Below are 24,828 nucleotides of genomic sequence, written 5' to 3' on the forward strand. Positions count from 1 at the left end.
ACAATGGATTTTGTCTTCAAGGCTCTGGTACGTTTGGGGCATCCATGGGGTCACAGTTAGATTTTTCTTTTTTGTTTCTTTGTTTTTTGGACAGAGTCTCACTCTGCCGCCCAGGCTGGAGCGCAGTGGCACGATCTCAGCTCACTGCAACCTCCGCCTCCCTGGGTTCAAGTGATTCTCCTGCCTCCCGCGTAGCTGGGACTACAGGTGCGTGCCACCACGCCCAGCTAAATTTTGTATTTTTAGTGGAGACAGGGTTTCACCATCTTGGACAGGCTGGTCTTGAACTGCTGACCCCGTGATACACCCACCTCGGTCTCCCACAGTGCTGGGATTACAGGCCTGAGCCGCCTGAGCCGCCGCACCCGGCCAAAATAGATTTTCTTTCTATAGCAGAACAACTGGCCCCCTGGCTGTGAATGCTTGGTGAGTCATCAGCAAACATACAACCAAACTGCTCAGCTGTTAGTTTCTATTTACTGCTTGACAGCAGAGGAGAGAAAAAAGAAAAGTTAATTGCGATGCTCCCGTGCCGGGCTTTGAGGGAAATGTGGTCCGCGTCTTTTCACAGCTCCTCAGTCTATGTCTATCTAGGCATCAGAGAATGAAACTTAGGAAAGAAGTGCCTTCCAATAGTCTGATGGCATAAAAATTTCACGTGACGTAAAGACAGTCCTCGTGTATTGACTGGAGGTGGCCGGCGTTCCTCCTCCTTCCCCCTTGGGGAAGCAACAGAAGTGTCCATCAGGAATGAATGGACGGACACAATGTGACACTTCCATACAATAATATCATTCAGCCACAAAAAAAGGAGGCAGGGCCGGGCGCACTGTGGCTCACGCCTGTCATCCCAGCATTCTAGGAGGCCAAGGTGGGTGGATCACCTGAGGTCAGGAGTTTGAGACCAGTCTGACCAACACGGTGAAACCCTGTCTGTACTAAAAGTAATTACAAAAAATTAGCCGGGCATGGTGGCCCGCGCCTGTAGGACCAGCTACTTGGGAGGCTGACGCAGGAGAATTGCTTGAACTCAAGAGGTGGAGGTTGCAGTGAGCCGAGATTGCACCATTGCACTCCAGCCTGGGCGACAGAGCGAGACTCCATCTCAAAAAAAAAAAGCATCAGTATGTGTTCCTGTGGTTCCTTCTGCCAGCTGAGGCCTAGTCTCCAGAGCAGCCGCAGGTCACGGGCAGGTGGACGTTCAAGGAGATTTCAGCCTGGCCACAGGGAGTCTGGTCACAGGGAGGAATGCCGCGATGATCCGAGACAGACAGGTCTGCAAGCCTGGCTCTGAGTCGGGCAGAAGGTGGGCGAGTGCTGTCCAGACACCTCCACCTTCTGCCTGGACTTTACACATGTGCTGAAACTGGGGCGGAGGGAGGTGTCCCTCCACAGGACTGTCCCTCGGGAAGCTGGGGGCCCTGGCGGGGGAGGGGGAAGCCTTTCTGTTTTGGCTTGAGAAGTGAACATCTCCGTTTGGTGAAAGCAATGTTTGGGGCAAGAAGATGGACACCCATATCTGAACACAGCCTGCTTCGGACGTGGTGACTTTACCTGGTTCTCCAGGTGGGAGTTGCCATGTTCCAGCTCCGCCAAGGCCAGCGTGGAGGTGAAAACCAGGAGGTGGGGAAGGAGACGAGCACGCAGGGGCTCCCCCGGCATCTGTCCTCCGCAGGAAGCGGTCTGGGTGCTCCTCTCTGTGCCCCACTGAGAACACTGCTGGACGGCTGGGTGTGACCCGAGGGTGGGCTGAGGGCTTCCTCTGCACGTGTGGTGGGGAAGCGGGCAGAAGAGGGTACCCTTTCCTCACGAGGTAACAGCCACGTGACCCACAGCTGATTGGAACATGGAGACTGAGGGTTAGGGATGGGAGGGAAACTCCCCGAATTCCTCCCGCTTTTGGCAGAGTGGCGGGGGTGGGACTAACTGACATCTCTCTCTTAGTTTTCTAGTGTCTCCCTTCCATCCTCTTTTCTTCCTCTGACCTTCCTTTCAAAAAAAAAAAAAAATAGTGCTGTAATCCTAGCACTTTGGGAGGCCGAGGTGGGCAGATTACCTGAGGTCAGGAGTTCAATACCAGCCTGGCCAATGTGGTGAAACCATATCTCTACTAAAAATAAAAAAATTAGCCGGGCATGGTGGCACGTGCCTGTAATCCCAGCTACTTGGGAGGCTGAGGCAGGATAATTGCTTGAACTTGGGAGGTGGAGGTTGCAGTGAGCCGAGATCGTGCCACTGCACTCTAGCCTGGGCAACAAGAGCAAAACTCTGTCTTTAAAAAAAAAAAATAGTGGCTGCATTAGTACCTAAAGCAACTAATCAATCAACGAACAACAGGTGTTGCAAACTCAATTGGCATTCCAAAGTAAACATGTTCTAGGCCCAAATGAACGTAAATGACAAATATAATCATCTTGACTTCAGTCTCTTTTTAATTCTTCTTCCACTCCCTCTTCTCTTCCTCCCCGCCAACAAACTTCCAATGGAGTCTAGAGCAGTTCCCTACACAACGCAGGGTGGAGGCGTGAAGCGGTGGGGGCACCATCCTCCTTTGTGGATGGAGCTCGCCTCTTGCCTGCTGCCTGCATCCTGCACCAAATAAACCAACGTGCACCTGGTGACACCCTCAGTGCACAGGACAGGCCTTGGCCTGGCACCCCTTGCTCTCTAGAGTAGAAGAGAAGCCGAGGCTGGAGGGTCCCACCCAGTCCTTTCCTCCAGCACCCACGCAAACACACGCATAAAAGGCACAAACAAGCAAGGGCATGCACACGTAGGAGCCCATACATAGACAGAAGCAGCATGCGCGGACACAGACGTGCAAAGAGGCCTGCAAAAGCACACATGCACACGCAGACACAGACACGTGCAGGCAGACACCCGCGGACACACGGACACACACAGACACGTGCAGACACCCGCAGACACACGTACACACAGACACCCGCAGACACACGGACATGCACAGACACGTGCAGACACCTGCAGAGACACAGACACACATACACATACACGTGCAGACACCCGCAGACACACGGACACACACAGACACGTGCAGACACACGTATACACACAGACACCTGCAGACACACGTACACACACACAGACCCGTGCAGACACCCGCAGACACACGTACACACAGACACGTGCAGACACCTGCAGAGACACACGTACACACACATACACGTGCAGATACCCGCAGACACACGTACACACACACGTGCAGACACCCGCAGACACACGTACACACACAGACACGTGCAGACACCTGCAGACACACGTACACACACACAGACACGTGCAGACACCCGCAGACACACGTACACACAGACACGTGCAGACACACGTACACACACAGACACGTGCAGACACCCGCAGACACACGGACACACACAGACACACGTGCAGACACCTGCAGAGACACCTGCACACAGAGACATGCACACACACGAACACAAGCACACGTGCACAGGCGCGTGTGCACACAGGCATTCAGGCACGCCGCGTAAATGGAGCAAGGACGAGGCTTGGATGAGCCGTGGGAAGAGATCGCGAGCCTGGACCCTAGGGCGGCCTGCGGGGGCCTTCGGGCCGCGTCCGCAAACTGGACCGACCCCTTGAGCCCCAGCGGCACGGCACCCGAGGGTTCTTCTCTCTGGGGGACACGTGGGGAGGCCCCAAAGCCAGAACCCTGCACCGCCCCCCCGCCCCGTCCCGCCTGGCTCGCAGCCAGCAGACCCGACGCCCGTGGGAGCGAGTTCGTGGAGCGGACGGGCGCACGCGAGAGTGTAAACACCCGGCCCCGCCCCCTGCTCGCCCCCGCCCCGCCATTGGCTGCGGGCGCAGAGTCCCCGCCTCCTGCTGGTTATGGCTCCACCCCTGCCCCGTCTCCGGGCCTCCATTGGCTGCGGCCACAGCGTCCTCTCCGAAGGGGCGGGTGGGCGTCAGCACGGAGGCGGTGACGAGGGTAAGATGGACGGACACGCTCGCCAATGAAAGCGCGCATCCGCCCTAGCAACTGCGGCCCACCAATGGCGGGGCCGGGCGGGGCCGCGCGCTGTCAGGGCGGGGCGGCGGGGCGGGGCCGGAGGCGAGCGAGGACTCGGGGCTCGCGCGGCGCCTCTCGGGGCCCGGCCGCCGCCTCTGCGCGCAGCCCCGCGGGCCGGGCATGGGCGGGGGCGCCGGACCGGCACGATGAGCGCCCTGGGCAGCCCGGTGCGGGCCTACGACTTCCTGCTCAAGTTCCTGCTGGTGGGCGACAGCGACGTGGGCAAGGGCGAGATCCTGGCGAGCCTGCAGGACGGCGCGGCCGAGTCCCCGTACGGCCACCCGGCGGGTGAGCGCGGGCGCGGGGCCGGGTAGGGGCGCGGGGCCGGGGAGGGGTGGGGGTCCGTGTCAGGCGCGGGGCCGGGGAGGGGTGGGGGTCCGTGTCAGGCGCGGGGCCGGGGCGGGGCGCGGGGCCGGGAGGGGTGGGGGTCCGTGTCAGGCGCGGGGCCGGGGACGGGTGGGGATCCGTGTCGGGGGCGCGGGTCGGGGCGGAGCGGGGTTCCCGGGTGGGCCTTTCTCCGCCCGGCCCTGGCCCTGGAGCGGCGGCACGGAACCCCACCCCTCGGCTCCTGGGCTCCTCCCGACCTGGGGCCGCCACCGCGGGGACTCGGGGAGGACTGGAGTCCGCACGTGCGCGCGTTCGTGGCGCGAGGCAGGAGGGGCGGGAGGGACGCCAGTTCCGGGCGCCCAGGTGCTGGTCTGAGCGCTGGTCGGAGGGGAGGACGGGGAAACCAGGGTCGGGTCCCGAACCCAGGGGTCCCGCGTGTCCGGGGCTTAGCCCGGGTGGACAGGCCCGGGAGGAAGGAGCGCAGGTGACTCGCGTGCGGAACAGGGGACCGCCCGCGACGGCGGCAGGAGCGGGGTCTCCAGGGCCAGGGGAGGCCGGAGCACCCAGAGCTCCCAGGCAGGGCCGCCGGGGATCCCTCAAGTTTGAGACTTGAAAGCCGGCTCCTGGCGAGGGGGGCAGGAACCGCGGAGAAGGCCGGAACGCGCCGAGGAGGAGCCCTCACCTCGGCCAGGCGGGGCCGTCACCCACCCGGCTCCCCGAACCGCCCAGATGCTGCCGACCCTGCGGCTGTGGAAGGAGCCCCGCCTGTGCCCACCCCTCTCTGGGTCCTGGGCGGGGGAGGGCAGCCAGGGCGTGGCGTTGGAGTCTGGGGGGAAGGACGCCCGGGAGGGGGGCGGGAAGCCCAGGGTCCAGGGTCCTACCAGAGACAAAGGAGAGGGTAGGAGAAGCGGGATCTGAGACTGCGAGGAGAGGGTGCAGGCCGCCCCCAAAGGGCAGCTCCAGGCAGGCTGCGTGGGGGCCAGGGGAGTGTGGCGTGGCCGGAGGGGTGGCCTGAGCTGTGGAGCGTGGGGTCGGACTCAGGTGCTCTGGCACACCCCAGCTTGGGGGAGGGGGTGGGGGTGAGGAGAGGGCATGGAGTTTGGGGGAGCAGCTGAGATGGGCTTAGGCTCACGACCAGTACCCAGAGGCCTCCTTAAACTACAGCACACCGGGGAATCTCTGGCGCCGGTGGGTGCAGAGTGTGCTCCGTGGGGTGGGAGGGAAGTCTGGTCTCTACTGCTGAACCGAGGCTCAGTGATGCGCTGCTGCTCCCGCCTGTCCTAACCCCCGGCTCAGTGGCAGGCCTCTAGGGCCGTGGTGTCGGTAGCGTGCCACGAGCCACGTGTGGCTGTGGAAGAGTAAAGTAATTAGAAGGAAACAAGACAAAAAGTTTCCATTAGCCGCATTCCTGGATAGCTCAGATATCGCTGTGGCAAAGTCCCAGGGCCAGCGCTGCCCTGGAGATGAAGCGCCTGGAGGACAGGGCTTTGTCCGCTTGGTGTCCTCGGGGTCTGGGCGCAGTGACGGATGAACCGTGCCACAGCGAGAGGAATTAAGCCCTCAACAGCGTGTTCGCCCAGAGGGGTGTGGCGCTTTAAGAGCTGTGTGGGTTTCGGGGGCGCCAACTGTGAACGGTGTTGAGTTTTGGCAGGTGAGTGCCGTGGGGCACGTGTGAGGAGGGCCACGCACGGAATGTTTGTGAAACCGCTGGCTGGTTTGAACCGAGGCTTAGGGATGCTTCTGCTGCGTGACTTTTTGGTTGTCGTGTGCTGAATCGAGGACGATCAAAAACAATGGATTGATGCTTAGAATCTTCTAAGACTTTCCCTTGACACAGAGTAAGGGTTCAGGCTAAAAAGACGCCTCCCACCAAGGGCTTTGTTGGCAACTGGGCCTGAGCTGCTGTAGAAAAAGCTGGTATCACAGGTGTACCCTCGCAGGGTTTTTATTTACCAAATATTTGTTTTAAAGTTGAGAAAAGATATTCTGGCTGGGCATGGTGGCTCATGCCTGTAATCCCAGCACTTTGGGAGGCTGAGGCAGGCGGATCACGAGGTCAGGAGTTCGAGACCAGCTTGGCCAACTTAGTGAAACCCCATCTCTACTAAAGATACAAAAAATTAGCCGGGTATGGTGGCGTGCACCTATAGTCCCAGCTACTCGGGAGACTGAGGCAGGAGAATTGCTTGAACCTGAGAGTTAGTGGTTGCAGTGAGCCGAGATCACACCATTGCATTCCAGCCTGGGCTACAGTGCGAGACTCTACCTCGAAAAGAAAAGAAAAGAAAAGAAAAGAAAAGAAAAGAAAAGAAAAAGATTCTGAAAAATAGTAAGAAGTTGCGATCATGATGTTTTATTTTTAATTTTTTCAGAGGCACGGCCTTCTCTGCCACCCAGGCTGCAGTGCAGTGGTGGGGTTGCAGGTCACTACAGCCTTGACCCACCTGGTTTCAAGCCATCCTCCTGTCTTGGCCTCCCCAAGTGCTGGGATTATAGGCCTGAGCCACAGCGCCTGGCCATGCTTTTTTTTTTTTATAATTTTTTATTTTTTAATGACATGTTACACTGAGAAACAGTATAGGTGCTTCTGTTATTGAAACGTGAGGGCGATTGGACATGGTGGCTCGCGTCTGTAATCCCGGCACTTTGGGAGGCCAAGGTGGGTGGATCATGAGGTCAAGAGATCGAGACCATCCTGGCCAACATGGTGAAACCCCGTCTCTACTAAAAATACAAAAATTAGCTGGGCGTGGTGGCGCGTGCTTGTAGTCCCAGCTACTCAGGAGGCTGAGGCAGGAGAATTGCCTGAACCCAGGAGGCGGAGGTTGCGGTGAGCCGAGATCGTGCGACTGCACTCCAGCGTAGGCAACAGAGCAAGACTATCTAAAAAAAAAGAAAAGAAAAGAGAGGGGAAGAGAAGAAGAGAAGAGAGAAGAGAAAAGAAAGAAGAGAAAACTGAGGGCCTTCAGAGCTGCACACTCCATTTCCCCACCACCCACCTCCTCCTGAGTTCTGTAGCCCAGGCTGTTATTTTTATATTGCCCAGGTTTATAGCCCTTGCTTCTGTATCGTGACTATAGTGCCCCCAAGAATTTAGTATCAATTTAACATTTAGATGTAGTCAGTGCTCACCAACGTCCTTTTACCATTTCTGTCCCTCTTAATTAGCTGGATTTCATTGTCAGTTGTATTTTCAGAAGGACTTGAGCATTTTCTGAGCGTTTTGTGTCCGAGAATGTCTCCCCGTGTTCATCTCTGGGCAATATGAAGATATCTTGGCTGGGTATAATACTCTTATATTTATTTTCTTTTCCAGCACTTTGTAACAATCATTCCACTGTCCCCGGCTTGCATATTGTTGTGGTGAAGGTTGGCTGATTTTTCCCCGTTTGGAGGATTGGCCTTCCCTTCATGAATTTATGAGGAATTCTTTCTTTTTGTCTCATAGTTTGTCTGCTTAACCAGACTATGTCTCAGAGTTGAATATTTTGTGTTAAACTTCTGGTATGCTGGGTACTCTTTGAGTTTCCAGGTGTGTGTGTGTGTGTGTGTGTGTGTGTGTGTGTGTGTGTATGTATGTGTGTATATATATATATATATATATTTTTTTTTTTTTCTTTTTTCTTTTTCTTAAACTGAGTCTTGTTTTGTTGCACAGGCCGGAGTGTAGTGGTATGATCTCAGCTCACTGCAGCCTCCGCCTCTCAGGTTCAAATGACTCTCCTGCCTCAACCTCCCAAGTAGCTTGGATTATAGGTGCCCACTATCATACCTGGCTAATTTGTTTTTGTATTTTTAGTAGAGACAGGGTTTCACCATGTTGGCCAGGCTGGTCTCAAACTCCTAACCTCAGGTGATCCACCCGCCTCAGCCTCGCAAAGTGCTGAGATTACAGTTGTGAGCCACAGTATGCGGCCTGAATTTTTGTGATTATCTCAAGCCTTTCCTATTTGTTGGTAATTTTGATTTCAGTAAACTGTTCTAGCTGTTTCTAACTTATTGATTAGTTCAGTAATGATGTTATTTTCTCCTAGTTTTTGAGTTTTCCATTTTTTTTCTTTTGAGATGGAGTCTCACTCTGTTGCCCAGGCTGGAGTGCAGTGGCACTATCTCGGCTCAGCACAACCTCCACCTCCCAGGTTCAGGCAGTTCTCCTGTCTCAGCCTCCGGAGTAGCTGAGACTACAGGTGCACACCACCACACCTGGCTAATTTTTGTATTTTTAGAAGAGATGAGGTTTCACCATATTGGTCAGGCTGGTCTTGAACTCCTGACCTCAGGTGATCCACCCACCTTGGCCTCCCAACGTGTTGGGATTACAGGTGTGAGCCACTGCGCCCAGCCCATTTTTTCAATTTAAAAAAATTTCTGGCAGGCGCATTGGCTCACACCTATAATCCCAGCACTTTGGAAGGCCAAGGTGGGCGGATCACTTGAGCCGAGGAGTATGAGACCAGCCTGGGCAACATTGTGAAACTCCATCTCTGCAAAAAATACAAAAGATTGGCCAGGTGTGGTGTGGCATGTGGCTGTAGTCCCAGATATCTGGGAGGCTGTGGTGGGAGGATCACTTGAGCCTGGGGAGGTCAAGGCTACAGTGAGCTATGATTGAGCCACTGCACTCCAGCCTGGGCACCAAAGTGAGATGCTGCTCTTAAGTCTTTTTTTTTTTTTTTTGAGACAGGATTTCGCTCTTGTTGCCCAGGCTGGAGTGCAATGGTGTGATCTCGGCCCAGTGCAACCTCCGCCTCCCGGGTTCAAGCAATTCTCCTGTCCCAGCCTCCCAAGTAGCTGGGATTACAGGTGCCTGCCACCACGCCTGGCTAATTTTTGTATGTTTTAGTAGAGACAGGGTTTCACCATGTTGGCCAGGGTGATCCTGAACTCCTGACCTCGTGATCCACCCGCCTTGGCCTCCCAGAGTGCTGGAATTACAAGCATGAGCCACCATGCCCGGCCAAAGAAAGACTTCTTTAAAAATACCTGTTCTATTTTTAAAAATCTTTTATTTAACTTGAACTTTTAACTTGAATTTTATCGTTTCTGTTTTTTATTAATTTGTCCTGTTATGTGAAGTGATCGGAGTGGACTTCCTTGGGTCGCGTTTCCTTTTTCTGTTCCTTCGAGGTTGGGTTCTTTGTCTGTTTCCCTTTTCCTTTTAAACTTTTTATTGAAGTTTGATATGTGCATAGGAAGGTGTACGTATTGTAATGGGGTGGTGTGAGGAATTTTCACAAACCTGACACACTCACATAACCAGCACCCAGATTGAGCACCACGGCACCAGCATCCTCCCGGAGTCCAGCGTCCTCTCCAGTCACCGCGTGCCCTTCCTTCAGGGTGGGCGTTCTCGTGGTTTGTAGCGGCACGCGTGAGGTTTGCCTGTTTTCATACTGTGAACGAGTGGGTCCTGTGTGCAGTTCTTTTTTGTTTGTTTGTTTTTGAGACAGAGTCTCCCTCTGTCGCCCAGGCTGGAGTGCTGTGGCGCGATCTCGGCTCACTGCAAGCTCCATCTCCCGGGTTCAAGTGATTCTCCTGCCTCAGCCTCCTGTGTAGCTGGGACCAGAGGTGTGCGCCACTGCACCTGGCGAATTTTTGTATTTTTAGTAGAGATGGGGTTTCACCATGTTGATCAGGCTGGTCTTGAACTCCTGACCTCAGGTGATTCACCCACCTCGGCTTCCCAAAGTGCTGGGATTACAGGCGTGAGCCACCGCACCTGGCCTGTGTGCTCTTCTGTCACTGGGTCTCGGGCTCCCCTTATTGAATGAGACCCCGTGTTGTGTGAGGTTGTGGGCTGTTAATTCTCATGGTGCGTGACACCCCTTCGTGACTATACCATGATTTATTTCTCCTGCGGGTGACGGGCATTTGGGTGGTTTTCGGCTTCTGGTCATTATGGCTTGTTCTGCTGTGAACGTTCCTGGCACACGTCCTTTGCATTTCTGTTGAAAGTCACTTTCGCGTGTGAATCGCGTGCAGATGTCTGCATAGGTTTCCCTGTACGAGATTCTCCCAAGCATTTTCCACCTTGCACTCCCCTTACCAAAGCCGGAGGCCCTGGCTGCGGCCACCTTCCGCCCAGCACGTGCTGTCCCTCAGTCTTTCTGGGTGGTGTGTAGTTCGCCTTTGCATTTCTCTGATTACTAATTGAGCGCCTTTTTATACATTTATGGGAATTTCTTCTTTTGAAAAATGCTCACATCGGCTGGGTGCAGTGACTCACGCCTGCAATCCCAGCGCTTTGAGAGGCCGAGGCGGGCAGATCATCAAAGGTCAGGAGTTCGAGACCAGCCTGGCCAACATGGTGAAACTCTGTCTCTACTAAAAATGCAAAAAAATTTAGCTGGGCATGTGCCTGTAGTCCCAGGTACTCGGGAGGCCAAGGCAGGAGAATTGCTTGAACCTGGGAGGCGGAGGTTGCCGTGAGCTGAGATCGCACCACAGCACTCCAGCCTGGGCTACAGAACAACTCTGTCTCCAAAAAAAAAAGAGAGAAAACTAAACGAAAGGAAAAATGCCCAGGTCTTGTGTCTGTTTTTTCATTTAGGTTGAATTTCTCTCCGTGGTTGGTAGGAGGGATTAAAACGCACGTTCTGGCTGTGAGTCCTTTGTCGGCTGCATGATCCTGGCTATCCACTCCTTTAATAGTATTTTTTTTTTGAGATGGAGTCTCGCTCCGTCACCCAGGCTGGAGTGCTGTGGTACAGTGTCTGCTCCCTGCAACCTCAGCCTCCCGGGTTCAAGCGGTTCTTCTGCCTCAGGCTCCCGTGTAGCTGAGACTACAGGCGTACGCCACCACGCCCGGCTAATTTTTACATTTTTTTGTAGAGATGGTGTTTCACCATGTTGGCCAGGATGGTCTCGATCTCTTGACCTCATGATCCGCCTGCCTCGGCCTCCCAAATTGCTGGGATGACAGGCGTGAGCCACCGCACCCAGCCAGAAGCTCTTAATTTTAACATAATCCAAATTATTGGTGTTTTGTGGTTAGGACTTTGCGTCCTGTTTAACAAACCCTTGCTGCTCCCAGATAACAAAAACGTTCTCTCCAAGCGTTGTGTTGCCTTTGCCACGAACGGCTGCCTCCAGCTGGGATGAGGCATGAGGCAGGGATCAAGATGCATTTTTTTCAGCTGGATGCCCCTCCCTCCCCTGCATTGCACAGGCTCCCAACCCGGGACAGCTTGTGGGTCTGGGTCTGCACCGTTGGCCTGCCCGTCTCTTCGAGCGTGTGCCCCGGCCGGACTCTGCCCTCTGCTGATGGATGCGCCCTGCGCTGGCCGGGGCTGTCAGACGCACCCCGTGCTGACCGGGGCGGTCAGATGCATCTTGTCCTTGCTCAGACAACTCTGTCTGCGAGGCCTGGATTCTCCTCCTGGGGGTTTTGTCTTCCTCTTGGTCCATAGTTGGAGGGCGGAGGTGTTGGATCCTGGAGCCTGAGTCCACAGACTGTGCCGACCCCCACTGCTCTGCCTGTGACCCAGGGAGGCGCCTTCCATTCTGCGGCCCCCTCACACACGCTGGTCCTCTTGGTTCCTGCTGGCCCCCTTGGTTCCTGCTGGCCCCGTTTCTGTCTGGCAGCTGGGTCCCTGGTTCAGGCTCTTTCCCTTTCTCTCCAGGCAGTGGCGGAAGGAAGAAGGCGCCCCGGGCTGGCCCAGGATGCGGTCGGGGCACAGCAGCGCCCTGGCTTTCCGTCCCCCCAGCCGGTGTTTCTAACACCAGGTCGTCACTCTTCTCCGAGGGCTGAGTTTTCTGCCTTTTGCACGTGTTTATTAGTGACGGGGAGGGGGGCAGATTGCGCCAGATGCCACCGCCTCCTGCCTCCTGCCCTTTCCCAGCACAGGGGCCTCGTCGTCTTCCCCAAGTCCTTTCTCCTGAGCGTCCTGTTCTCAGATGAAACTCCCATTCTCTCCTTGTTTCACTTTTGCTAAGAGCTAATGATAACAACCCTCACTCACTGAGAGTGGGGAGGCATCTCCCGAGACGGGTTGTACTGTGAGGCCCGGAGAGTCCCTCCCTCCAGGTCACACGGTGTGTGGACGTGCGGGGGTGCAGGTGCGCGGCCCGGCCCTCCGCTCTGTTTCCAATGTTCAGTGTTGAGAAAAGGCTCCAGAGAGGCAGCTTTTCTTCCCAGAGAGGAGCATCAAAGCTCCTTTACGGAAAGTGACCCAGTTGCTGGGGTTTTCTCCTTCCTCTTTGCCTTGGACAGATGTTCCCCCAGAAACACGTGCACACTCCGTGCTCCCCCGGGACACATGTGTGCACGCTCCCTGCTCCCCGGGACACGCCTGCACGCTCCCTGCTCCCCGGGACACGCCTGCACGCTCCCTGCTCGCCGGGACACGCCTGCACGCTCCCTGCTCGCCGGGACACGCGTGCACGCTCCCTGCTCCCCGGGACACGCCTGCACGCTCCCTGCTCCCCGGGACACGCGTGCACGCTCCCTGCTCGCCGGGACACGCCTCCACGCTCCCTGCTCCCCGGGACACGCCTGCACGCTCCCTGCTCGCCGGGACACGCCTCCACGCTCCCTGCTCCCCGGGACACGCGTGCACGCTCCCTGCTCCCGGGGTCACGCGTGCACGCTCCCTGCTCCCCGGGACACGCGTGCACGCTCCCTGCTCCCCGGGACACGCCTGCACGCTCCCTGCTCCCCGGGACACGCCTCCACGCTCCCTGCTCCCCGGGACACGCCTGCACGCTCCCTGCTCCCCGGGACACGCCTGCACGCTCCCTGCTCGCCGGGACACGCGTGCACGCTCCCTGCTCGCCGGGACACGCCTCCACGCTCCCTGCTCCCCGGGACACGCCTGCACGCTCCCTGCTCCCCGGGACACGCCTCCACGCTCCCTGCTCCCCGGGACACGCCTGCACGCTCCCTGCTCCCCGGGACACGCCTCCACGCTCCCTGCTCCCCGGGACACGCCTGCACGCTCCCTGCTCCCCGGGACACGCCTGCACGCTCCCTGCTCCCCGGGACACGCCTGCACGCTCCCTGCTCGCCGGGACACGCCTGCACGCTCCCTGCTCCCCGGGACACGCGTGCACGCTCCCTGCTCCCCGGGACACGCGTGCACGCTCCCTGCTCGCCGGGACACGCCTGCACGCTCCCTGCTCCCCGGGACACGCGTGCACGCTCCCTGCTCCCCGGGACACGCCTGCACGCTCCCTGCTCCCCGGGACACGCCTGCACGCTCCCTGCTCCCCGGGACACGCGTGCACGCTCCCTGCTCCCCGGGACACGCGTGCACGCTCCCTGCTCCCTCCTCCGATTCTGCAGCCAGAGGTGGGTGTGCCGCGCTCGACACAGCTCCTCTGCCGGTTTCCCTTGGCAACCAGCTTGAAATTTAAAACACGATTTACAAAGTCGTCGTTTTCAAGTTTGAACTGAAAGTCAAATCACATTTTATCCTGCTTCCTTATGGTGCAGTCTTTAAGGAGGAGACGGTTTTCTTTTTTCATTTTTTTTTTTTTTTACGAAGTTTCGCTTTGTTACCCAGGCTGGAGTGCAATGGCGTGATCTCACCTCACTGCAACCTCCGTCTCCCGGGTTCAAGCGATTCTCCTGCCTCAGCCTCCCGAGTAGCTGGGACTACAGGTGTGCACCACCATGCCCGGCTAATTTTTTGTATTTTTAGTAATGATGGGGTTTCACCATGTTGGTCAGGCTAGTCTCAAACTCCCAACCTTGTGATCCACCTGCCTCGGCCTCCCAGAGCGCTGGGATGACACGCGTGAGCGCCGCGCCCGGCTGAGGAGACGGTTTTCTACTCCTTTACCGCCTGCCACCACTGTGAGCACATTGATTTTTAAAATACATTGAGTTTTAAAAATGGCATCGTTAATGTTCCTGTGCATTTGAAAATAAAACCATTGCATCTTTGTCAGGTTTTCCCATCAGAAGCCCCCAGTTCCTCCCCAGCTCGCCGGTGTCCTGCAGGGTCCTCTCCCTACCTGATGACCATCCTTTAGCTTGACCGTTACCTCCGTAACCCCAGCCCCAGTGAACCTGGTTTCCAGTGACAGGCTCAAAACAAGCCAGCCAGCTGTCTCCCAGGCAGAGAGAGGGTCCGCTCTGGGGACTGGAGGTGCACCCATCACCCCTGAATCCCCGTCACCAGGCTGTCCTCCAGCCTGGCACCGGGCACTGCCGTGGTGCCGAGGGGACGCAGCTGAGCAGGCACAGACCCAAAGTCCTGCCCACTCCCCCTGCTGCCCCAGGACGCGGGCTGCTCTGCGCTGGGTGAGTTTGGAGTGAAGAGGGCAGCAAGGGGCGTCAGAGGCAACAGCAGCATCAGCCGGTGTGTGCTGGCTGTGGGCACTGGTCACATGGAGAGATGTTTTGTTTTTTGAGACTGAGTCTTGCTCTAGTCGCCCAGGCTGGAGTGCAATGGCGCAATCTCAGCTCACTGCAACCTCCGCCTCCCGGGTTCAAGCGATTCTCTGCCTCAGCCTCCCGAGTAGCTGGAATTACAGGCGCGTGCCACCACGCCTGGCTAACTTTTGTGTTTTTAGTAGAGACCGGGTTTCGCCATGTTGGCCAGGCTGGGCGCGAACTCCCAATCTCGTGATCCGCCCGTCTCAGCCTCCCAAAGTGCTGGGATTACAGGTGTGAGCCACTGCACCCGGCCAAGAGATTTTTTTAACCTTTATTTTAAACTTTATTCCCAAGATTCTTCAGCTTAATTAGCTCTATGCAAACAAAAACCTAAAAAGAGCTGTAGGAACCCTGCCCTGGGCTTCTCAGTCTCTCTGAGGATCCCAGCGCCTCTCACGGAGGCTGGCGGCCATATCCTGGAGAGAGAGCCGCAGAAAGCTGTCAGGGGAGAACAGGGAGGCCGTTGTAACAGATCTTGGGGTTTTCTCAGCTAGGAATGAGCCTCGGGCTGTGTGTATCCCAACCTCCTGCAGCTGATAGTTAATTACCCTCCCCCAAGTGCCAGTCAGCAAGTTTGCTCCTGAATTTGAATCAACTGGTGTGTTATTTATATTTGCGACTCGTGATAGGACTTGCATTTTGTTTGATTAAAAATAAAAGCAGGCTGGGCACAGTGGCTCATGCCTGTAATCCCAGCACATCGGGAGGCTGAGGCGGGCAGATCACGAGATCAGGAGTTCATGACCAGCCCGGCCAACATGGTGAAACCCTGTCTCTACTAAAAATACAAAAATTAGCTGGGTATGGTGGCGGGCACCTGTAATCCCAGCTACTTGTGGGGGCTGAGGCAGGAGAATCGTTTGAATCTAACAGGTGGAGGTTGCAGTGAGCTGAGATCGCACACTGCACTCCAGCCTGGGTGACAGGAGGAGACTCTGTCTCAAAAAGTAAAAAAATAAAGAAAAGACCCTGTTTCTAAATCGGGTCACATTCTGATGTTCTGGGTGAACCTGAACCTTCACTTCAGCCCAGTGTAGACGGTGAAGCCCGAGAGGACGTTTCCGTCTCAGGAGGAAGAGCGGGGCACCCAGGGACCCTCTCCGTGCAGCTGCAGCACTGGACCCCCGGCCCTGCCGGCTCCTCTTAGCTGGAGCTCTGGAGGCCTGCCCGGTGCCTGGGGCCGCCCCATCTGAGTGTTTCACGGCTGGGCTCTGTCTGTGGGACCTTACGGGCCACGCAGCTCATTTTGCCGGACATCGTGCTCGGGGTTGGGCATTGAAGCTTCGTCCCTGTGAGAGGCAGAGGACTTGGTGACTCTGAGGGGGTCCCAGGGGTCTGCATTTAAGTCACAGCCACATTTGAGAACCACTTTGTGAGCTGTCTCTTTCCACGGTGTTTCCCCTCCTCCCTCCCCTTCCCCTCTGTTTTTATTCAGACATAGTTTGCTTACAGAAAAATTTATCCCTTCTTGGGTTTTTGGGTTTTTTTTCCTTTTTTGAGACAGAGTTTCACTCTTGTCACCCAGGCTGGCACGAAATGGTGTGATCCCAGCTCACTGCAACCTCCGCCCGCTGGGTACAAGTGATTCTCCTGCCTCAGCCTCCCGAGTAGCTGGTATTACAGGTGTGCGCCACCACACCCAGCTAATTTTTTGTATTTTTAGTAGAGATGGGGTTTCACCACGTCGGCCAGGCTGGCCTCAAACTCCAGACCTCAAGTGATCCGTCTGCCTTGACCTCCCAAAGTTCTAGGATTACAGGCCTGAGCCACTGTGCCTGGTCCCATCTTGAGATTTGACCAAGACTTACAGTTGTGTGACTCCCATCGCTGTCAGGATGGAGGACAGCCCCACGGTAGCAGGAGTTTCCCGCGGCCGCTTGTAGGCGGCCCCTCCCCAACCCCGGCCCCTCAGTCCCTCGTGCGCTCCTGTCCCTGAGGCCTTAGAGCCTGGCTGCTGTCACCCTGAGCACTGAGGCCCGTCTGACCGGTCATGTGCACAGTAGCTCATTGCTTTTGACTGTGGACAGTAGAGATGAACTTCAGCCCACCGTCCGCTCACCCGTCGAGGACTGTGCAGGTGATCTCCAGGTTTTGCGGTCTCTGAGGAGAGCCACTAAACGTGTTTGTGAACTCGTTTTTGCTTCACTTGGGTAAATACCCAGGGGTGGAGTTGCTGGGTCATATGATAAGTGGGTGATTAACTTCACGGGAAAGTGCCAGCGTTTCCACGTGGGCCACACCATTTGCATCCCTGTCAGCCGCCTGTGTGTTTCAGCCGTCAGTATTCTCCGGCTTTGCTTTTTTTTCACGTTAGTCACTCATGGGTGTGCCGTGGTATCTCGCTGTAATTTTAATTTGCATTTCCTGTGCTCGTTACCATCCTCGTATTCTCTTTGCTGAAGTGTCTTTTCAGATCTTTTATCCAGTTTTCCTTTTTTTTTTAAACAACAACAAAAACGCAGGGTCTTACTGTCACCCAGGCTGGAGTGCAGTGGTGCAATCACAGCTCACTGCGGCCTCCGCCTCCTGGGCTTAAGTGATCCTCCCACCTCTGTTTCCCGAGTAGCTGGACTCCAAGTGCACACCCTCAGGCCAGGCTAATTTTAAAAAGTGTTTTTTTTTGTAGAGATGAGGGTTTCACTATATTGTCCAGACTGGTCTCGAACTCCTGGGATCAAGAGAACCTCCCACCTCGGCCTCCCAAAGTGGTGGGTTACAGCTGTAAGCCACCGTGTCTGGCCTCTTTTGCTTATTTTGAAAACCTGAATTGTTTATTTTGAGAATGTTTCGATATGTTCTGGATACAAGTCCTTTATCAGAAATGTGTTTTTCAAATATTTTCGCCCAGTCTGTGCCTTTTTCTCCATTTCATTCCGTTATCTCTTAAAGAGTAAGCGTTTCTGCTTTTGAAGAAGTCCAGTTGACCCACTTTTTTTCTTTTGTGGGCCATCCTTTTGATGTTATAGCTAAGAAAACTTTGACCCAAATTCACAAAGATTTTCTTCCATGTTTTCTTCTAGAAATTTTATAATTTTAGATTTTACATTTATGACTACGGTCCATTTTGGGTTCTTTTTTTAATATAGTGTGAGGTGTGGATTGAGATTCATTACTTTTGCATAGGGACGTCTAACTGTTCCAGCAGCATTTGTTGAAAAGACTGTTCTTTCTTGTACGACCTTTGCACTTTGGTCAAACATCAACTGGCCATTTTTGTGTGGGCCTATATCTAGGCTCTCAATTCTGTTCCATTTTTCTATTCATGTATTTTTTATATCTGTACCATACTGTGTTGATTAGATACATAGTAAGTCTTGAGATTGAGGAGCCTGAGTCTTCCCACTTTGCTCTTTTGTTCAAAATTACAATTCTGATTTCTTTGACTTTTCCTTTTAAATGTTGGCTTTGTTGATTTCTACCCAAAAAGTCCTGCTACGGGCCGGGCGCGGTGGCTCACGCCTGTAATCCCAGCACTTTGGGAGGCCGAGGCAGGCGGATCACGTGGTCAAGAGATCGAGACCATCCTGGCCAATATGGCGAAACCCCGTCTCTACTAAAAAATACAAAAATTAGCTGGGCGTGGTGGCGCGCACCTGTAGTCCCAGCTACTCAGGAGGCTGAGGCAGGAGAATTGCTTGAACCCGGGAGACGGAGGTTGCAGTGAGTCGAGCTGGTGCCACTGCGCTCCAGCCTGGTGCCTGGCGACGGAGCAAGACTCTGTCTCAAAAGGAAAAAAAAAAGTCCTGCTAGGATTTTTGATGGGACTAAATCTATACGTAATTTGGGGAGACTTGTCGTCTTAGCAATACCGAGTCTGTCAGTCATGAACGTGGTACGTCTCTCTGTTTATTTAGATCTTCTTTGATTCTTTTCATTAGTAGCTTGTAGCTTTCACCACGCAGATCTTGTGCTTTTTCTGTTTTAGGTTTATACTCAAGTGTTGCATGGTTTGAGGGCAGTTACACCTCGTGCTGCTTCTTCCACGTTGGAGGAAGAGCAGCGACCAGCGACCACATTCACTTCTTAGTTCTAAGAGCTTTCTTACTGATTTCTGGAGAGGCGTGTGTGGATGCATGTGTGCCTGTATGGTAATGTCATCTGGTGATTGAGACGGTTTTAACCTGGTTAGAGCTTCCAAAATGTTGGAATAGGAGTGGTAAGAGTGGATATTTTCATGGAGAAAATATTTTTTCATTTTCCTGGGGAAAGGATTCTGTGTTTACCATTAAGTAAAATGGTAGCTTTGGAGTTCTGTTTTTAGGATGTACTTTATCAGGAAGTTCCTTTCTATTCCTAGTTTGCTGAGAGCTTCTTCCATGAACAGGCACTGGATTCTGTCAAATGCTGCCTCACTGAGATCATATGGGTTTTTCTTTTTTGGTTTATTGACATGATGTACTGCACTGATAGATTTTCAAATATTGAACCAACCTTGCATTCCCGGGATAATAGCTTGATGAATTTGGTATATTTTTTACTGATGGATTCATCTCTTTTACTTTACACTTTTACTTTTAATTTATTGTGTAGTAAGTTCTCTTAATGATTGGAATCACAATACTAGAGAAATCCCCCATCTTAGCCAGTTCTGGTGGCTCCAAAGCCTCCACACAGAACCTTGAGATGCTTGTGTTCTGCCCAGGGCCTGGGTCACTGGGTGAGGCTCTGCTCGTCCAAGCAGAGGGGCTTTTTTCTCCACGCAGCGTCCAGCAGCATTGGTGGTTAACTGCTGCTTCCTGTATCAGGAGACTTCTCCCACATGGCTGCTTCTAACTGTTCAGAGGTATTACTTTTGCTTTTTTGTCTGGAAATGTAATATTTCCTACCTCAGGTGAGTTATGTTCCCTAGGAGAGCTAGCAGTCATGGAGTTATATAAATTGATTTTTAGCAAATCTTCACTAAGGAGTTGGGGGTTGGAGAGCTCGTTTATTGCTTACCTAGCAAAGACTCATGTTATTTGAGTGAATGTGTGACCACCTGAAGTGTTTTGGCAACTGTGTTCAATGTATATGAAGCAGATATGTTTGTCTTTATTTTTAGCTAATTTTTTCTTAAACATCATTTGTGAAATTTTACAGAAGAAAAGAAAATAAATAAGAAAGTAGTTTTTATCTACTATTTTTAATTGTTTTATTTCTAACAGTTAACATTATTACTTATTCAATGTCTTTCATTGATTTATAGAAAATCCAAATTATATGTAAGGATGCAATCACACACATATGCATATGTACACGCAGTACGTGTTTAGTACAATTTCATTTTTTTGTTTCCCTGAAAAATTGATGAACATTACCAAAAATTGAAAGAAATCTCATGTGTGTGTATATATATAGAGAGAAAGACACACACACACACACACACACACACACACACACACACACAGAGTCTTCCTCTGGTGCCCAGGCTAGAGTGCAATGCCACAATCTCCGCTCACCACAAACTTCGCCTCCTGGGTTCAAGCGATTCTCCTGCCTCAGCCTCCCGAGCAGCTGGGACTGCAGGTTAATGCCACCACATGGGCCTAGCGAATTGTTTTGTATTTTTAGTAGAGACTGTGGTTCACCGTGTTGGCCAGGCTGGTTTTGAAATCCTGACCCCATGATCCGCCCAAAGCCACGGTGCCCAGCCCAGAAATTATATTTTAGAATTAAAAGTTTGTGTCAATATTTCATATGAGAAATGTTAAACTTACATACCTCATGGTATTGCTACAATGTAGAAAGAAAACCGTATATACATAAACAGCGAAATGAATTCCCCCGAAATACTGACTAACTGAAATGCCAGTGGTTGTCTGTGGGCAGTGAGAGTGTGGTGGTGAATGTTCAGTGCCGACCATGAATGACTTGGTTTTATATAAACTTTTCATATGCAATATGTTTCAACTTCGGAAGCAGAGTGTCAGGCAGCCTTGGGTGGGTGGCCTCCTGGAAACCTCCCTCCCCAGCCTCCAGTCAGGCCTTTGAGCTGAGAAGCTTGCACATGGTGGGAACTGCCGTGCTGTCCCCTGAGCAGCCCGCCCAGAGCCCCCACCCGCTTGGGCAGGCGGTGGCCACGGAGGGTGGGGCTTCTGCGTGGGACCCATGGCCGGGGCAGGACTGGATCCCACGGCCGCTCCTGTAGGTGTGTGGGAACCTAGGAGAGACCCAGGCCCTAGTATGGGGTGCAGGGCCATACGAGACCTCTGAGAAGAGGGCACCCCACCCTGAGAGCCTGGCCCGCCTGAGCGGAGCCCACGAGTCCCACCAGGCCTCCTGTCTGAGCAGGACGGGCCACCTGAGGACAGCTGCCCCCTTCTCTCAGGCTCTGGGGGTTGTGGTCACAAGATGTCCAGCCCCCTGACCAGCCTCAGGGAATCCACCACTCCAAGGGGTGGTGAGGGGCAGGCTGAGCATAGCGGGGAGCTCTGGGCTCTCTGTCCCTCCCGGAGCCACCGTGACTGCCTCGATCCCTCTTTCCCAAGACAACGTCCCTTCACGGGCCTCCCACGGCTGTGTTCACCGCTAGCCTGCTTGGGCAGCAGCTGCCACACTCCAGGACACCGCTTCTGGGCTTGTTCCTTCGTGTTTGCAGGTGTCCTGTGGTGGTGACAGCTCTGTGGAGGCCACCCTTCCCCTGTGCTCGGTGGAGGCCGCCCCTGCCCTGTGCTCGGTGACCTGCAGGTGCTCAGTGACCAGGCGCTACAGCAGGTGGCCATGCAGGGTTGGCGTGGCCTCTGCAGCACTCTGTCCAGCCTGATGCTGGTCCCAGGCCTCGCCCTTTGGGAGTTTGGTGTCCTGAGACAAAGGGAATTTAACATAAAGTAGGGCTGTGGAGCCCTTCAGGCCACTGGAGAAGGTGGTCGCTGGTGGGCTCTGAGATGGGAGCCCCCTCGGGCCTCTGTGCCACAGCCACGGGCTCCCCGTGTGTTTGGTTCCAGGGAGGGCCTTTCCTTCCTCCCCAGACGCAGCTTCTGCTGTTCCAGAAAAGATAAAAATAAAGCTCGGTCCCAGCAAGGGCGCAGGGTTCCTGCTGAGACCCATGAGCCTCAGGGCGCTACTGACAGCAGGATTTCTGCCAAAAATAAAACGCAGCTTCCTGGCCGCTGGCCTGGGAGAGCCAAGAGCGTGAGCGACACGTCCTGGACCGAGGGTGGCGGAGAGCTGAGCGCAGGCCCCGAGACAGGCAGTCTGGCTGCAGGGCTCTGGACGCTGACCCGGGCCTGTGGCAGCAGCGAGCACGAGCTGCTCCCGACGGTGCAGAAAGGTGCGGCTTTCACGGAAACCACACACTTAAAGTCAGGCACAAGCGTATTACAGCGCAGGTGTGAAAGTGACGTTTAATCACACGCCACGCTGTGCGGTGTCACCACTGGCCACTTCCAGGAGCCCCGTGCCACCCAGCGGTCGCTTGCACACCCCTCTCCTGCCCACCCTTCAGCCCCGGGGACCACCAGTCTGCTTTCTGGCATTTTAGCTCAATGCAAGAAGGATTTCTTAAAAGCTGGGCTCAGAGATGAATGTGTCTGTAAATCGTATTGACTCACTATTTGCGCCATCAAGAGATCCTCTCCTGTGAAGGCAGTTACGTCACTCACTAAAATAGAATTAAGCAGGTGGCGAATGACTTAAAACAGATGCCGAAGATATTTACTCACGACGCAGCTGCAGTGTAGACAATGGCGTGGCGTGTGACTCCCCCTTCTGCTGCTTTTTTAAGAAGGTTAAAGTCACCTCTTTTTGTGCCCGTGTTCTGACTCACTCAGTGAACTCCTCATGGACCTTGTTCTAGAAGCTCTGTGTTTCTTTATCATGTTTTGATGGACAGAGGACGTGGTAAGTGGATCAGCTAAGTGCAGTGAGCTTGAATTGCATTATCCTGACGCTAACACTACTGATGTCAAAAACGTGAGCTTCTCGTGGACCCGAATGTAACACAGAGAAGGAGAAACACACAGATGGGAGGTCACGTAAAACCCCGCAGAGAATGAACTCGAGTGGCTCAGTCCGTGGTCTGTGGACAGGAGTGGCTTCTCACAAACGGAACTTGAACGTAGCTAGGAACGGTGTGAGCGGAGGATGTCTCTCGGCAGATGTGGCCGTGTTAGAGGCTTTGTCTTCGGGACAGCATCGATTTTAGAGAAAAAATAAAGACTTGCTATGAGACTGGCTGTTGCTCGCTGGGCCAGCGTCCAGGTGTTCTGGGCAGGATGGAGAAGCTGCAGCCAGCTGCAGAGGTGTGGCGGGTGCAGGTCCACACCATCGCAGAGTGCGCTCGTGTGCGGTCGGAGGGCCCAAGCCGGGGGTTCCAGCGGACTTCAGGTGTCCTAAGCAAAGAGGACGTAGGAGCTCCCTTGGGCCAGGCCACCTGTCCCTGGAAATCCCAGATGTTTGGGTGTTGGCCCTGGAGATGGCTGTTGGGTGAGGGATGGAAGGTGGACACGGGAAGGCAGGGTTCCCACTGGGAGAGGCTGAGTCCACAGGGACAGAGAAACGGCATCAGGCCTGATGAGCCACACGCAGCGCCTCTGGGCCTCGGACCTGTGGCAAGGCGGTGCATCAGGGTTGGGCCAGGGTGGGCTGAGCTGGCCGCTGCAGGATGGGTGGCAGCAGGCACTTCCCGGAAGCAACCTGGCTTGAATGCTTTCTGCCCTATGGGGACGGGAGGAACCATTCATTGGTTTCAGCTTTTTCTGTGGGGAATCTCATTGTAATTAGCTTTCACGATGGGCTGAGAACCTGGGACTTGGAAACTCAGCTTTTAGTTCAGGTATTAATTCAGAGATAGCTCAACACTAATTGTTTAAATTAGTAGGCTACCGGCCAGGTGCAGTAACTCACGCTTGTAATCCCAGCGTTTTGGGAGGTTGAGGTGGGTGGATCACGAGGTCAAGAGATCGAGACCATCCTGGCCAACACTGTGAAACCCCGTGTCTACTAAAAATACAAAACTTAGCCAGGCATGATGGCGCGTGCCCGTAATCCTAGCTACTCAGGAGGCCGAGGCACGAGAATTGCTTGAACCTGGGAGGTGGAGGTTGCGGTGAGCCAAGATCGCACCATTACACTCCAGTCTGGGTGACAGAGCAAGACTCCATCTCAAAAAAAAAAAAAAAAAGAATAAAAGAAACCTCCAAGCGCTCCCTCACCCATCCAGCTATGGGAGGGCATGGGGGCAAGAGTCTCCGTGACCTAGGACGTGGCCCTCATCAGACACCTGCTCTGCCTGGACCCCAGTCTAGAACGTCCGGCCTCCAGAGCTGTGGGAAGTTTCTGTTGTTTAGGAGCTGCCCGGCTTATGGTGTTTTGTTTCTTCCACTTGCTTGCTTGCTTTTCTTTCGTCCTGTCCTGTCCTCTCCTCTGTCCCTCTGTCCCTCTGTCCCTCCCTCCCTCTTTCCTCTCTCTCTTTCCCTCAGGTGATCCACCCGCCTCGGCCTCCCAAAGTGCTGGGATTACAGGCGTGAGCCACCTCGCCCGGCCAGTTTGTGGCGTTTTTATTGTGGCATCCCACTGGCTAAGGCACTACCCTACCCGCCCTGCCCCCGTTCTGAATTCTGGGGTAAAGAGAGTGCCATGTGTGGGAGCAGAAGCGATTTGGGAGAAAGGCCGGAGCACTGCTCTGAAGGAAGCCAGCACTTGGTGGAGACTGCGCCAGACAGGCGGCTGTCACTGTCCTTTCCAAGCTGGTCATTTGCCAGGCAGGTTGGGGGTGTGGGGTGTGCATCAGGGCTGCTGTAACGGGAACTGCCAGCTGAAGAAGTCACTGAGTTCAGCTTTGGTCATGATGGTGAATAATGAAATCATTCTCGTTGAGTCAGATTTTAAGTTCTTGTACTGTTAGTGAAGTTCCGGGGTTGGACGTCATCGTCCTTCGCTTTGGGAAGACGTGAAAATGCATCCTTTGTAGCTCTCCCCAGTTTGGGGGGGGTCAGTGTTTTCTCTGTCTCTCTCCAGTCATTGTGCTTTGTGGGTTTTCTATCAGACATTTTGGTGCAAACAGAAAAATGAAATAGCTTAAGCAAAGGAGAATGTATTGGCTCACATAGCTGGCGGGGGGAGGGTGGGTGTGGTTTCAGGCATGGCTGGATCC

The 24,828-nt window shown here is 54.2% G+C and overlaps 1 protein-coding gene across 2 annotated transcripts in view; it reads left to right on the forward strand.

Moving 5' to 3' along the window:
* The first annotated feature begins 4,194 nt into the window (after nucleotides 1-4,194).
* The window catches only part of RAB40B (RAB40B, member RAS oncogene family), a 62,347-nt gene continuing 41,713 nt past the window's right edge, over nucleotides 4,195-24,828 (forward strand). The window contains exon 1 of one of the 2 annotated variants that reach the window (XM_064369261.1): nucleotides 4,195-4,336. In XM_064369261.1, the coding sequence (XP_064225331.1) occupies nucleotides 4,195-4,336 (142 nt within the window). Of the gene's footprint in view, nucleotides 4,337-22,270; nucleotides 22,575-24,828 lie in introns of those variants that run through there. The other variant, XM_064369262.1, reaches the window with a different exon arrangement.

Source organism: Aotus nancymaae, unplaced genomic scaffold (assembly GCF_030222135.1).
Source record: "Aotus nancymaae isolate 86718 unplaced genomic scaffold, 86718_ANA_hifiasm-v0.15.2.pri h1tg000089l, whole genome shotgun sequence".
NCBI classification, from domain to species: domain Eukaryota; kingdom Metazoa; phylum Chordata; class Mammalia; order Primates; family Aotidae; genus Aotus; species Aotus nancymaae.